Source organism: Panicum virgatum, chromosome 1K, assembly GCF_016808335.1.
Source record: "Panicum virgatum strain AP13 chromosome 1K, P.virgatum_v5, whole genome shotgun sequence".
Taxonomy (NCBI): Eukaryota; Viridiplantae; Streptophyta; class Magnoliopsida; order Poales; family Poaceae; genus Panicum; species Panicum virgatum.
Window position 1 is genome coordinate 44,804,846 of NC_053136.1, and position 15,699 is coordinate 44,820,544.

Sequence of the window (15,699 nt, forward strand, 5' to 3'; positions counted from 1 at the left end):
ACATGGACAACCCACGACTAACGATGTCCCCCTCTCCCGTTGGCCCACGCGTGACTACCGCATCCCCCACGCGTGGCATGGGCGACTCTTCACGGGCCCTTTGGAGCTTGGTATTTGAAATTTCAATAGTGCGAAAAAAATTTGATAGCTCAAAGTACACATTAGTAGCGCATCGTAATTTGAAATTGTTCAACATATATAGATAATAGATGTACTAAATGATAAGCATATTAAAATAGAAATATCTGAAATAAATAGTTGATAAAATTTTAAAATAACAAATGACATTGATAAGGATGCTTACAAATTACAAGATAATTTTATGGTCCTTCATGGCTTGAAAATACTTGATGATGTCCCCATCCTTCTCTTGAAAAAGAATTCTCTTTCAATGAATGTGATCAAATAATTATTCAAAAACTTTTGCCTCATTTTGCTTCTTTGCTTGTTTTTTTATAGTATTCATCGCAGAAAAGATCCTCTCAATACTTGCAGTTGCAACAGGAAGAACTAGAACCAATTTGAGAAGTTTGTACACAATGTCATACTGAGAAGAAACTATATCTCTTTTAACTAACATCATAGACAACTTTGGTAGACTTCTCAAAATTTTAAAGTTGTCATCATTCCTCACACATAATATAGTAACGTAGTTGAAAACGAAGTTGGTTTATTTTTTTTTCCAAATCAAAATCATGAGGATAGAACCCAACAAGTTTAACAACTTCTCTATATAAAGTTTGCTAGACGCCTGCGCCTGTGCGGTTGTGATGCCGCGGGCCGCCGCGCCGCCTGCCACCGCCTGGTCGCTGCCGCCTGCCGCCGCCTGCGACTCTGCCTGCCGCCGCCCGCGCCGCCGCTAATAATGGGGTAAAGTTTCCCGGTTTGCTCGAGCACGAGCACAACGCTACCCTGCCTGGCGTGTGAGGGTGAGGAAGCTAGGGAGGAGAGGTTCTAGTGGGCTGTGGGCTGTGAGGACCAAGATTCAGGCCCGTTAGTGGGCGGTTTCCGGGCAGTTTGGCACTTTTGAAGAAGAAATGGGGCTTGAGTGTTGTTTTCTTATTTTTTCAATATATATACATGTATATGATTGTATATATTTGATTTTTCTTAAAAAATAATTGGTATTAAGTGAATACACTTGAATACTAGGTGGGCCCGGGAGTGCAAAACGTCCTCCCCTCCCTCTATACAATGACGTGGCTGCCATCTTGCTCGAAGGTACGAGTTAAGTTTGCGTCGTTCCTTGAATTCATGGACATCTCTGCAATTTGTGATTAATGGTGCAACCCCAATTTAGCAATATATACGCTCACTTTGGTGTTATCCTTTGTATTTAAAAGCCAAGTAATTTGAGAAGTTTCATTCGCATTGTTTTGCCATGCCTGATCAATATTTTCAGTACTTTAACCTAGCTTCGAATTTGATTCTTCACACAATAGGCATTTTGAGTAGTAGGCAGACAAACTGTTGTTTATAATCAGTGTTTCATATAAACTGAGTTCGGAATTTGAGCAACAAAGTATCTTTCATATGAGAAAGCTTTCAGGCTCCTTTTTTTGCGACTAAACACAGAGCTTTATTAATCAAGTTGAGGAATTACATCTTGAGCAACTAGACGCTCGATGCTTACAGAATAACGGTCACGCCAGACTGCACTATGATTAAGCCTCTTCGCGAACTGGGCGAGCTCGTCAGCTAGCCTATTCTGCTCTCTCCATACATGCCTAAACTCCACCTTGGGCAGCTTGCCGTCCTCACGCGTAGCATCCTAGATGGAGAAGAACGACGGAGCCCTTTGTTTCTGCTTCTTAGAGAGGTACCTGATCCAACTCGCCATCCTCCGCACGGTCGTGGCCGGATCTATAGACGGCGGCTGGAGGCGAGCCGCGACCCGTTGCTTGAGATGGCGGAGTTGCCGGCCGCAAGGACGCGAATGGTAGCCACCGTCGCCAGCGTAACTCCCGTTGCCGCGCCAGTCAAGGCCATCTGGACGGCCTCCTCTAACTCCAACCAACATAAGCCAAACCAAGCACTCGATTCGCATCTCTTCAACCAACGATCATGTGAAACCTGCTGGAGCCCGGAGATGGTTGACGGCGATATTGAGCTGGCGCCCTGTAAGGTCAACTTGAGCTGGAGCCAACTTGAAGATGCTGCTAAGGCCACCACGGAACATGCTTGGTGCTGCTGCTCTCGGAGTTAACGCCGAGCAGGAGACCCGAGGAACTTGAAGATCTGTAAATCCCGTCCTTGCTGAGGGTGTGTTTAGTTCACGAAAAAGTTGTTGTAGTACGTTTCGGTTTTATTTGACAACTATTATTCAACCATAGAGTAATTAGTCTCAAAAGATTCATCTTGTCATTTACAACCAAACTGTGCAATTAGTTATATTTTTAATTATATTTAATACTCCATACATGTATCGTAAGATTCGATATGATGTGCGCCAGTGAAAAATTTTGGAAACTTTTCGCGAAACTAAACACAGCCTGAGTGGTTTTCTCATGGATGGTGACACGCGACTTTCTCATAGATGGAGACACGCAAATCAAAGTATACAAACCGATAGCATCCGGATGGACTCTACTTGGAATCGTGGTTATATATTACCGTAGTTTATGCAACCAATAATCATCCACATCCACTTGGTTACTCGAAGGTCAACAGCTCAACGCTCCTAGTCCATTCTTAATCACCATTTGCTTGACCTGAGCATCTCCAGCAATAGCCTTTAAATCAGATCTTCTACTTCTATTACAAGAAAAATGAGCATTCGTCCAACATGTTAGTATCGGACACGTTTTCATCTAGTACTAATGTGCAAAATTAGTATCGGGTAGAAATTTTTGGTCATCGAAGGCGGGTACTAAATGTACTAAATGTCATATGTCATATTTTAGTACCAGTTAGTGTTTCGACCCGTACTGAAATAGCGTGGCCATTTAGTACCGGTTAGTGACATCGGCCGGTACTAAAGAGTGACATCTAATATCGGTCGACGTCTTGGCCCGGTACTAAATAGGCTTCACGGGTTACTTCAAAGAAAAACATCTCGCATCTAGTCACACGTAATGCATAGGTGGGATAGCAAGAAAGCTACTTGCGATGCTGGAGGTTGTGGGTTTGAATCCTTATGACCGCGTGCATTTTTTTTTTGATGGTGCATTTAGTACCGGTTGCCACGATCGTTACTACAACCTATACCGGTCACGATAGCCGATACTAAGGGCTCTCTACAACCGGTACTAATAGCACTTTTTGTAGCAGTGTTCTTGCACAAAAGCTCGCTCTATTTTTTAGGGTAAGTTTTTTTAGCCTCAACCCTCTTCTTTTAAACTAAAAGGTGAGAACCAATTGTCAGTGGCTAGGGAGCTCTTTAGAGGCTCCAGAAATAGAGGGTGGAGGTAGAGATTTTGGAGGACATTTCGAAATTAGAACATCACTAGAGGGTCTGTTGGAGTATAATATTTATTCCGTCCTCTAATTTTAAGATGGTGACTTATTTAGAGGGTACGGTGGAGTTATCTTATCCTCCCGCACCACCACGCACGCCACGCGCCGTCGGATACGCCAAGATCCGGGGCTAAAATAGCTAGCTGTTTGCGCAGCTGGCTCGCCGGAGATGTACATAAAAAAAAATTGATACACCATTTGGGAAAACACTAGTTACCACGAGGTCTTGTGCTAAACACTACTTACACGAGGTGGCTTAAATATTCCATCGTCGCAATGCTCATATGAACCCTAATGATGGGGCGCTAGACTATAAATACCCCAGCTAACAGCGTGATCAAGCCATCACAAGCAGGCTAGCTAATCACTTGCTGATCAAGAGCTCTAATAACCACCTCAGCTAGAGCGATCGCGAGTTAGCTTGTTGGCTTGTGATCGAGGAGCTAGCTAGCAAAGTAGCAATGGCGTCCAAGGCGTTCGTGCTGTTCCTGGCCGTTAATCTGGTGGTGCTGGGCGTGGCCAGCGCGTGCTACTCGCCCGACTGCTCGACCCCTTCCACCCCGACATCCACCACGACGCCCACCACGCCAGGGTCGATCGGCCAGTGCCCCATCAACGCGTTGAAGCTGGGCGTGTGCGCCGACGTGCTGGGCCTAGTCCAGGCCCAGGTGGGCGCGCCGCCAGCGCTGCCGTGCTGCTCCCTCCTCAAGGGCCTCGTCGACCTCGAGGCCGCAGTCTGCCTCTGCACCGCCGTCAAGGCCAACGTGCTGGGCATCAAGCTCAACCTCCCCATCAACCTCAGCCTCATCCTTAACTACTGCGGCAAGAACGTGCCCAGCGGCTTCCAGTGCTGATCATCAATCGCGTCTCGACGTATATATACGAATCTATGAGAGGGGCCTTGCATTGCTTTCCATTTGTTGCTATTATTTGATTTCGTTATCTCTACCTCATATCTATTCCGTATTTTTCCTTCCTATGTATTTGTTGTAATAAAGGACCGGTAATCACTTTGTGTGCCAGTGTTTCAATAAAGTATTGTTTGCAGCTAAAATTCAATGCTTTTATTTGGTCTGGTTCTTTCTGTACAGGACAGCGAGCATATGACTACGTATTGCCATGTTTTCAACCAAATCACTGTTAGTAGACACGATTTATTTTACCGAAGTTCAGGATCACCACCGTGAATCCTAGTCACCGACTCTCCGTTGAGGAATTCTTTAGGATTGTGAGTCTATTCCATGTCACTTCCACCAAGTTGGATCTTCTTCCAACCACTTTCTCACTTCACTATGTTAATCCTTCCCAAAGGGGCAAGATCGCAGCTGGTACAAATTTGCCGTTGCTCACCACACGCTGGGAGATAGCCGGCGCCTCTCAGCCCGTTTAGGAGGCAAACCTCCAAGAGTAACAAATACTTCACAAGTTGCTTTGACGTCACCAAGAGTGCTCAAGTTACGAGATTGCTCACTGCATCTCTCAAAGAGCTTGCACAGCGCTCACCCACACTCAATCTCTCAACCCAACTAAAAGATTTACAATCTATTTAGCACAACTCACAAATAGTATTGTGGAGAGCTTGCAAGTCAAGACAATGGCTTTAGAAAGCTCAAATATGTCAGGGAACCAACAACTCACAAAAGAGAGGGCCAATGGGTATAAATACCCAACTTCTAAAAACTAGTAGTTGGAATTGTTAGAGCAAACCGGTCAAACCGATTTGTTCAAGAAACTAGCCGTTAGTGCCCAGACCGGTGAGACCAGTCTTTTTTTTGAGATTACACAGTACAACTCAGACACTCACAACGCACGCACACTCACACCCCTATGAACACACGTACGCAAAACCTACCCCTATGAGCATCTTCGAAGACTGAGCCGGCAAATCCTCGAGATTGACGAAGTCACCACAGGCGCCTCGCTGTCGACGGGAACGTCGCCTCCCGCTGAATGCATAAAGCCGTTAAATCCCAGAATATTCGCTCCCACGGAGAGTCGAACCCAGGACCTCAGGTGCTATCGAGACTCTTGTAACCACTAGACTACATGCTCTTTTGCACCGGTGAGACCAGTCTAAGATAGAAAGGACCCAAACCAAGCTTACTTGGTCCAAACGAAGACTTAGTCAACCAAGTTTCTCATAGCCAGTGACAGAGATTTTCTCTCAAGGATTCTCACTGGGTAACCTATGAGCACTTTGAGTGTTGTCAATCAACCAATGTTGCACCCACTTGATAGATAGGCATACATATACTCAAGATCAAATATAAATTACAATTCAACCACTTGAGCTTAGAAACATGTCATTCTTGTCGTACTTTGACTTTGTCAAACTTAGGACTTCAACATTGCATTTCTTCTTGAGCAAATCCATATATACTTGAGCTAGTGACTTAGAAATTCCACTACTTAAGAGAATATGTCCTTGAATATCCATACGTCACTCTATACTCTATTTGAATTATTCAAATATGTTTTATGCATTGAATTGCTTCCTTGGGTGAGGCTTACGTATGGTACTTCGGAAACCCCACAGATACTAGCCACTTCACCTTAGCAAATTGCACATGGTAAGCCGTCGCTTCACCAAAGCTTGATTAATCCCTCGCTCTAGTCATCTCGGTTGATTTCTTCATCACTTACCTTCGCCACATTGAGTTAAGCTTTGCACATCAACAATGAACTCTATTTGAAACTTCTCTTTGATTGCTTGGTCTTGATTTATAAGTATTTTTTCATATCTCAAGCTTTCAACAAGACCAATTATATCATACATATGCTTGTCTTGATTTGCAATCATACTTTTAACAAATCACTTCTCATATGTGCCAAGCCATAGACAAAAACCATTATTGTCATGCACGAACACTTGTTTCTATTTTTCTTTACCCTTTGCTTGACGTTCATTGAAATAGCCGCTTTATTTGATTGCATGTACCATGAGCCAAGTCACAAATTAAATTACGAATAAATTTCTGCTCATCAATTCTATAGCAAACATCTTAGCTTTTTAATCATGTTGTCATTCAACTCACCAAAATCCATTAGGGGCCTAGATGCACTTTTAGTGAGCAAATCTTCCATCGGCAACTCCTTCTACCACCATACGAATCGAATCGAGGTTATGCCACAGGCGTACGGAATGAGACTAGATCAGTCACTCAACTAAAGAGAAAAATATCACACCGTGTGAGGGAACGTGAGTTCTACTGGAGCCCGGAGGTGGTTGACGGCGATAATGAGCTAGGGCGTTAGGTCAACTTGAGGTGGAGCTAAGACCATATTTAGATCCGACAGTGCTAAATTTTAGCCCTGTCATATCTGAAGTTTTAGTTGTTAATTAGAAGTATTAAGTATAGACAAATGACAAAATTAATTTCACGACCCTAGGCTAATTTGTGAGATAAATCTAATAAGTCTATTAATTCGTGATTAGCCCATACGATGCTATATCATGAATCTATTAATCCGGAACCTGCTTGGTGTTGCTGCTCATGGGTAGAGTTTGGTTGAAGAGCGAAGTGTGATGAAACTGTTGCATTCCATATTAGAGAAATGGAACGACTCTACCTTTATGTTCGGTTGGAGAGATGGGATGGCTCTATTTTTTATTTGGTTGGAAGGATAAGACGGCTCTATTTTTTTTTTTCTGTCAGTCCCCGTTTTGTAGGGATCACATGTCTTGTAGGGGTCACATGTCATGCACGGGCCTTCTTTCTCCCCTCTCCAGCTCTCCTCCATGTTCCCTGAGCACACCCGCTTGCCACCACCGCAAGCTCCATGCCCACCACGGCGCTGCCCGCTGTCGGCGCCGGCTCGGCATGCTGACGCCCTTCTTCCGCTCCTGGTCCAAGCTGCGCACACGCTTGAGGCAGTAGTCGTGCATGAACACGCCGTCACCGCTGTCCCAGTCCTCTAGGGTTAACCCAGACGAGGGCGGAAAGCCTCTATAGTGTGGGATCAATGTATTCGACATCGTTCCTGAGGTCCTTGTAGTGGTTCACTATGTCGACCAGGGTAGACTCAGGATTTGGGAGGTGGGTATTCAAAACTTCGAATAGCACAAAAAAATTGACAGCCCAAAATACATATTAGTAGCACATAATTGAGTACGGTAACAAAAATTATTCATAATTTGAAATTTTCAACATATAGATAATAGACGTACTAAATGATCAACATACCAGAGTGGGAATATTAAAAAGGGGGAGAGGTCTGGGCCGGTTAGTGGGCTATTTTTGGGCTGTTTGGATCATTTCGAGAAGGGAGGTGGGCTGGATGTCATTTTCTAATTTTTTTTTTCAATAAACATACATGTATATGTTTATATATACATAAATTTTTTGAAAAAATTAATGGATATTCAATAAATACACTTGACGTTGATGACCATCTTTCACAGCAGCATCGCTGCCACTTCCTCCCACCAGTCCAATGTGTTGCGGTCGACGCTCGAACAATTTGTTCTCCTCGCCGTCCACTCGTCCCATCCGGCGTCCATTCGTCCCATCTCCCTTTTGCACCCTCACCTGCCAGCTGCCAACGCGTGCTAGCGCTGGCCACGATGCGCCATTGCCTGTCGCTAGCGAGGCCTCTGTGCACTACGCACCCGCTGCACGCCGCCTCCATGGCCTCCGCGTGCCCGCCGCCGTCGCCCAATTAGTCGCGCGGCGCGCGGCTGTCGGATTCATCGCGCCGCCGCTCAAATTGGTCCTCTGCCAATCAAATAGGCCGTGCTCCCGGCAGGCAGTCGTTGCGGAGAGCAGAGAATCGCCGGGAGAAAGCACAGCGCCAAAGGGAGCACGAGACCCGAAGAAACGGTGTGGAACAGGAGTGAACTCGTCCTGTCTTTTTTTTTTTTGCCGAGTGAGTTCATCCCAAATCTAGAGCAAATATTCACTTGGAGGAATTGAGAGACCGAAAAAGCGACCAGAGGGAGGGGGGGTGAATGAGAGCTGATAAAATTTTATCGCAATCGGAAGCTCGGCTTAAGATATCAAGTGCACACCCAACCCTAGAATCCTAGGTGAAGTGTGGAGTAGCTATGGAAGAGCTAAACCAACACGAAACAGCTCTAGAAACAAGTGAGAAGTAGCGCGGAAGCAAACAGTGAGAAGTAGCAGCTGAAAATACGCACGGTATACACACCAGTTAAATCGACGTGCACAGAGGGCACCTCGTCGGTTTAACTGACGCGCAGAGCCTGCAGCAGCGAAAGACAATCACCGGTTGATCCGACGTTCAGATTTGAACAGCGTCGGTTTAACCGGTGTTAGTACACCAGATGATCCGACAAAATTGAAAACGACGTCGGTGCAGTTGTCCAGAGCGGCACGAAAACAAACTCAAAGAGCACCGGTTGATCCGATGAAGAAAAGCTCAACGCTCAATGCACCGGAGAACGCAAAAATGATAACGCCGGATGAACCGACGATGAAGTAACACAGCGTTCACAAACAACACCGGTGCAATACGCCTGAAACCCTAAAACGCAAATCTGAGCAAAACCCTGATCACCGGTTAAACCGTCGCTCAGTCACCGGTTTAACCGGTGCTTACAATTTTTCAGCCCGAACCCAGAAATGAATTTATCAGCCCGCGGTTCTTGAATAACACGATGATCGAAGGGCCAAATCAAGTCCAAACCTCACCAAATTTTGTAGGCATGATCACAAAGGACTTGTGAACATGTCCACGAAAGGAATTGACGAATCACTCCATGGTTTGGGAGGAATCGAGGAATTCTCGAGCAAGAACGGGGTTTTCTCAAGAACAAAAAACTTCGATTCGAGAAGACTCGTGATTCCTGGGGTTTTAGCACTAGGCTAGATGGATTAGAATCACTTCAAAGAGTCATGTGATCATCAAGAAACAACCTCTCATCTCGTGCACAAGAATCGACAAACGAAATCGAAATTCTATTCAAAGAAAGCACAAGACGTAGGAACTCGAATCGAAATCGAAAGCACCGAGGGCAGAAGGAGGGAAGGGCCTCCTTTCCCAAACAAATTCAGTACAAAGTCTCAAGATCCATGGCTCAAATCCTAGAGAGGAGAGAAGGAACAAAGAGACAGGGAGAGAAGAGGGTGGCGCCAGGAGAAGGGGGCGGCTGCTTCTGCTTGGCCAGGCGCGCCGAGAGAGAGAGGGTGATGGGGTATTTGTAGTGCCCACGCAGGGGTCCAAAATACCCTCAGGCTTAAACTAGAGACTAAAAACGCCCGTAGGGGCAAAACTGGAAAGAGATACAAGGACTCATCCGACGGCAGATGTTCTTTCTTCGAGTCGAAATCTTCTCCGTGATGCCGCCGTGGGGATGAAGATCCGGTCCACGGTTTTGGAGGGTCCGCGAAACCCGGGTAGGTGGCCGGTTTTGAGAAAACCGCCAAAACTCCACGCGCGGGAAGATTCCCGCCTCCACGCCGTGGCCCTGGACGCCGTTCCTGCTTCGGCCTTCTGATGGCCCTAGACGCCGCTCGACGTCCGTCACCTCCTCGCCCGTAGCGAGGCCCTAGACGCCGTCGACGCCCGTTCCTCCGCCAGTCCCGAGACCGACGCCCGTGCCTACACGACTTGGCGTATTCAACCGCCGTCCACAACTTGGTTTTGTGGCGCAAACCAAGAAACCCGCCATCCACCGGTGCTTGCGCCCTTGATCCAGGAGTGGACGCCACAGCTGCCGCCCGGCTCGAGCTCCGGTCCCGGCTGCCCTTCACCGCCATCCACCGCACGGTCCATCGGCCACAACACTTCCACGGCAGCTCTCCGTCGACACTCGACGCCCGTGTACCTGCAACCAAAGATCAAGCACACGATCACACCGCACGGTTGACAATTCACTCATCACAGCCAGGAGTGAGTACTGCTCATTCCTCAGGAATCACTCCGTTCCCGCGCTCGCGAAGCAAACACAGGATGGGACAGCTCCGTCCCACGCTGCTCCTGAACCAAATGCAACCTTGGAGTTTAAGCCGAGCAGGAGACCTGAAGGAACTTGAAGAGCTGGAAATCACGTTCTTGATTGGCTTCTCATTGGATGGAGAGATGCAAATCAAGGTATACAAATGGAGATAAAATTGAATATTTGAGATTCCAAATGTTGCGCTTCGCAGTTTTGCCATCCCTAACATAGACGCTGCAAAAATGGAACTCCAAACATGTAACAATTAATTTTCTTGCAATGCGCTGAACGTGTGTGGTTTTATATTGCTGTAGTTTATGCAACCAACTTGGCTTCTCGAAAGTCAGCACTCCTAGTCCATTATTAACCACCATTTGCTTGACCTCTAGTGTCCTCCCGCACCACCGGCGCATGCCACCCACCGTCCGATACGCCAAGATCCCAGCCTAAAATAACTAACCAGCATCATACGAAAACAAAGAGTTAGCGTTCCCCAGCCCATGCAATGATCTAGGCCGTTTGCGCAGCTGGCTCGCTGGAGCTGTACATAAATAAATATTTGGTGCTCCATTATCTGGGAAAACACTAGTTACACGAGGTGGCCAACCAATCCAGATGGGACCTTCCTAACCGCGTTCACATGAGCGCGAATGATCGGCTCCACTATAAGTACCCCTGCTAACAGCATGATCAAGCATCACAAGCAAGCTAATCACTCGCTGATCAAGAGTTCTGACCACCTCAGCTAGAGCGATCGCGAGTTAGCTTGTTGGCTTGTGATCGATCGAGGAGCTAGCTAGCAATGGCGTCCAAGGCGTTTGTGCAGTTCCTGGCAGTTTACCTGGTGGTGCTGGGCGTGGCTAGCGCGAGCTACTCGCCCGACTGCTCGACCCCTTCCACCCCGACACCCACCACGCCGGGGTCGATCGGCCAATGCCCCATCAACGCGCTGAAGCTGGGCGTGTGCGCCGACGTGCTGGGCCTGGTCCAGGCCCAGGTGGGCGCGCCGCCCGCGCTGCCGTGCTGCTCCCTCCTCAAGGGCCTCGTCGACCTCGAGGCCGCAGTCTGCCTCTGCACCGCCGTCAAGGCCAACGTGCTCGGCATCAAGCTCAACCTCCCCGTCAACCTCAGCCTCATCCTTAACTACTGCGGCAAGAACGTGCCCAGCGGCTTCCAGTGTTGATCATCAATCGCGTCTCGACATATATATACGAATCTATGAGACGGTTGCATTGCTTTCCATTTGTTGCTATTATTTGATTTGGATTATCTTACCTCATATCTATTCTGTATTTTTTCCTTCCTATGTATTTGTTGTAATAAAGGACTACTCACTTTGTGTGCTGGTGTTTCAATAAAGTTTCGTTTGCAGCTAAAATTCGTGGTGTTATTTGGTCTGATTCTTGCTGTACAGGAGATCGAGCATATGACTAGAGCATATGACCATGTACTGCTATATTTTGAACCAAATCACTTCTAAATGTGGTGCTGACCTTTGTTCATAATCACTACTACAGAACACGACATTAGTCCCGGTTACCAACTGCTTTTTATCCCGGTTTTACAACCGGGATACCGTAGCCGGGATAAATGTGTCAACACCTTTTGTCCCGATAGCTATAGACCCGGGACAAATGTGATTTTTCATTAAAAAAAAAATAGCTCGTCTGCACACGTAGGGCTCGGCTCGTCTACGCACGTGGGAGCTTCTCACAATCACAAAATCAAATGCAATCACAAAATCAAATACAATCACAAAATCAATCACAACCACAAAAGATTCATTCACAAATCAATCCCAATCATATATACATATTTGAAAAAAAAAAGAAAAAAAACTAAGCCTGGCAAGGCCGCCGCCGGGGGTAGCTGGCCGCCGGCCGCACCTCCAGCCGGAGCCGGCTAGAGCGGGCCACGCCGGGCCACGCGAAGCCGCCGCTCGCTGGGCTTGGCCGCGCCTCCTGCGGCTCGGTCTCGGTCTGCCGCACCGCCGCCGCGGAGGTCGTCCGCCCTGGATCCGCCTGCGCTCCGCCCCGAGCTCCGCCCGCACTCCACCCCGAGCTCCGATGGAGCTCTGCTCCAACCGCTCCCGCCCGACGGCCCGAGCTCCATTGGGAACTTGCGGCGCAGAGCAGGATCAAGAATGGAAGGAGAAGCGGGAGCGAGACCGCGGCAGGCGCATGGAGCAGAGGAGGGAAGAATGGCGCGGCGCGCGGCGGATCCGGCGCAGCCCAGCGGGCCAATCGCGCGGCTGGGGCGGCGGGCGGGAGGAGGAGTGGAGAAGAAGAAGAAGCGGAGAAGGGGTTGGGGAAAGAGAAGGGGGAGTGAGGGCGCGCCTTTATGCGACAGCGCGTACGGCGAGGCGGGACTCGCTTTTGTCCCGGGTGGGCGCTTCACCCGGGACTAAAAAGTCTCCTTTAGTCCCGGGTGAAGTCACCACCCGGGACTAAAACATTTGGTCCCGGTTGGTGACTTCACCCGGGATTAAAGATAACTTTTTATTTTTAGTTGGAGAGTTCACCCGGGACAAAAGCTATTTTTTTATTCTTCACCTGTTCTAGACTTTAGAACCGGGACTAAAGACTCTATTTGTCCCGGTTTCAAACATAGCCGGGATAAATGTATGGGAACAAAGCCCTTTTTTGTAGTAGTGAATTGGACAAAACAATGTGAAAATGTGGATGGATGATTATTAAAGCTAAGCTTTTATAAAAACATGAACGTGCATTGAAAAAAGAAAAATCGATGCAGCGTTCCGTTTCCCAGCTGATACATGAAGGGCCATCGTTACGCCTGTTCCTTTTTTAGATTAAGGCCGTGTTTAGTTCGCGAAAAAGTTGAGTTTTGGTATTGCAACACATTTCGTTGTTATTTGACAATTAATGTCCAATCATGGACTAATTAGGGTTAAAAGATTCATGTCGTATGAAACAATTATACTGTGTAATTAGTTATTTTTCAACTATATTTAATGATCCATGCATGTGTCTAAAGATTCTATATGACAGGTACTGTATAAAATTTTTTGAGAACTAAATATGGCCTAAGGAAAAATTCTGGCTTTGAACATCCAGGATGAAGGTACCGCGTACTAAATGTACCGTTCATTGTTGGTTTTGTATTGACCATTGGTCTATTATTTCTCTATCCAGGATTCAGTTTAGCAGTTAACTGGTGCTGGTAATATAAAAACTAAAAACTCATTTCTGTGTGGTAAATTACAATATAACAAGATAATCAGCACATGAGGGATGAATTATGAGTCCACTTTGTCCATCCATAGTACTCACTATCCAATAAGCGGCAACGTACAAGCTAGTAAGCTTTCCGCTCCGGCCCCACCATCGCATGCTGCAGTGAGAAAGAATCGATATTACACACACATACATATATGAATTGTAGTAAAATAAATGCTAGAAATTTTCAAAGAACCGCCGGTTTCAAAGAGAGCCAAGCAACACACAGCACACTTGCATGCAAAGTAACACGCACTACACTGCCGCTAAGGTGTCACCCATCCTTCAGTTGGTAATGCTCATTTCATGGCTGCTTGCTTCTGTACACCTCTTATTCAAGTATCCCTAAGTCCAGAAAGAATAATACCCCTCGCCGCTAAACTCAGTGTGGCAGCCATGGATTAAATTCGCTCTGCATGTAACACTTTTGGTTTAACAAGGTTGGCATGTGTCTGTTTCTAAAACATCCATGCTGCCTGTGATATTAATTCTACAGTAGAATTGTTGATTCTGCCAAAATCGATCGTCAGTATGACCTTCACCAGCTTCATTAGAGGATGTCTCCCTTCTCGCAACCATCTATGTGGTCTTGTGCGATGAAGTTTGTGAGCAAATCTTCCATCGGCGACTCCTCCCGCCACCGTACGAATCAAATCGAGGTCAGGCCACGGGAGTACGGGACGAGATAAGATCGGGCGCTCACTTCGGATCCTCCCTCCACCCCGCCGTCCTCCGCGCGGCCGTGGTTGGATCTACAGACGGCGGCAGGAGGCGAGCCACGGCCCGTTTCTGGAGATGGCGGAGTTGCCGGCCATGAGGACGTGAATGGTAGCTGTTGTCGCCAGCACAGTACCCGTGTACGTGCCGGTCAAGGCCGTCCCGGACGGCCTCCTCCGACTTCAGCCAATATAATGGTGAGCCGAATCCAGAAATTATTTGCATCTCTTCGACTAAAGAGGAAAATATCTGTAACACCCCTCAGCCGGACCGATCCGACCGGTGTCACTGGCCGGTCAGACCGGTAGCCCAGTTCCCTGTGCAGCTCATGAAATCACGGCGGCCACGCATCGAGCATCCTCGCCAGCGAGCGTGCCGTGGCCACCTGCCAGCCATCCTCGACGCCAACGTCGTGTCCTTATCCATCTCCCGAAGCCTCTCCACACCGTCGGCTCCTCCTTCCTCTCCTTTCTTTTTCCTCAAGCTGAGCCGACCGAGCTCGAGCGGAGCTTCGGTTCCCGGCCAAATCCCCAGCCTCTGCCCCACCATCTTCAAATCGCCGCCAACCACGGCTGCCCCACCTCCCTAGCTCCCTCCCCATCCCCGCGGACCTGAGCTCCGGCCATCGTTCTCCGGCCGCCGGCCATCCATGGCCATCGATCTCCACCTCAACGTCCAACTCCTAGCTCCGGCCACCGTTTTCTTCGTCCAGCAGCTCAAATCGAACCCAGGTGAGGTGCTGGTGCTCGTACTCTCCTCGTTCTTGCACATTCCACGAGTTTTCGTGCTCGTTCGTGATGTTGCCGCTGCCGTTATGCTGCTGCTCGACGTGAGCTGTGCATGCGCGCCCTTGCGCCGCGCTGCTGTGCATGCTGGCTCCGCCCGGCCGCACTGGCCACGGGCCTGTGCCGCCGGCTGACCTCGCCACCGGTGGGGGCACCTCGCCGCGCCGTCGGCCGTGGCCCTGTGCCATGGCTCGACCAGGGACCGGTCTAACCGGTTATAACGACCGGTCTGACCGGTGGGAACCCTTTTATTCATTTAGCGAAAATTTATAGGTTGGCTAACAAATCAAGAAAAAACTCTAAAAATACAAAATCAGTTTTGTTAGATTGGTTATGTTTATATGTACAAGGGAAAAATATTTATTCTAGCTAAATGTCCTTTTTACTCCTAGTAGAGTTTGAGTTGTGTTTAGACTCGTTTAATTAGTTTCGGCAAATCTATGAGTCAAAAAATTATGTAACCTAGGCAGTAGTTTAATTTAGGCATATGTAGTCCACCATAAAAGTTTCATGTCCAGAAAACGTAGTTTGATATGTTAGTTGGTTTCTCCATATGTTAGTACGTCTATGCGTTGAGGAATAGTTTATATTTGAGAAGAGTCTTGTA

General features: G+C 47.7%; 2 protein-coding genes across 2 annotated transcripts; both read left to right on the forward strand.

Annotated features, from left to right (window-relative positions):
* The first annotated feature begins 3,806 nt into the window (after nt 1–3,806).
* On the forward strand, nt 3,807–4,510 carry LOC120711708 (14 kDa proline-rich protein DC2.15-like). Its single transcript, XM_039997332.1, has one exon. It carries the CDS (start codon nt 3,918–3,920, stop codon nt 4,308–4,310), a length of 393 nt encoding a protein of 130 aa, XP_039853266.1. The 5' UTR covers nt 3,807–3,917; the 3' UTR covers nt 4,311–4,510.
* A 6,539-nt stretch (nt 4,511–11,049) lies between these two features.
* On the forward strand, nt 11,050–11,732 carry LOC120711718 (14 kDa proline-rich protein DC2.15-like). Its single transcript, XM_039997351.1, has one exon. It carries the CDS (start codon nt 11,157–11,159, stop codon nt 11,535–11,537), a length of 381 nt encoding a protein of 126 aa, XP_039853285.1. The 5' UTR covers nt 11,050–11,156; the 3' UTR covers nt 11,538–11,732.
* Nucleotides 11,733–15,699: the final 3,967 nt, after the last annotated feature.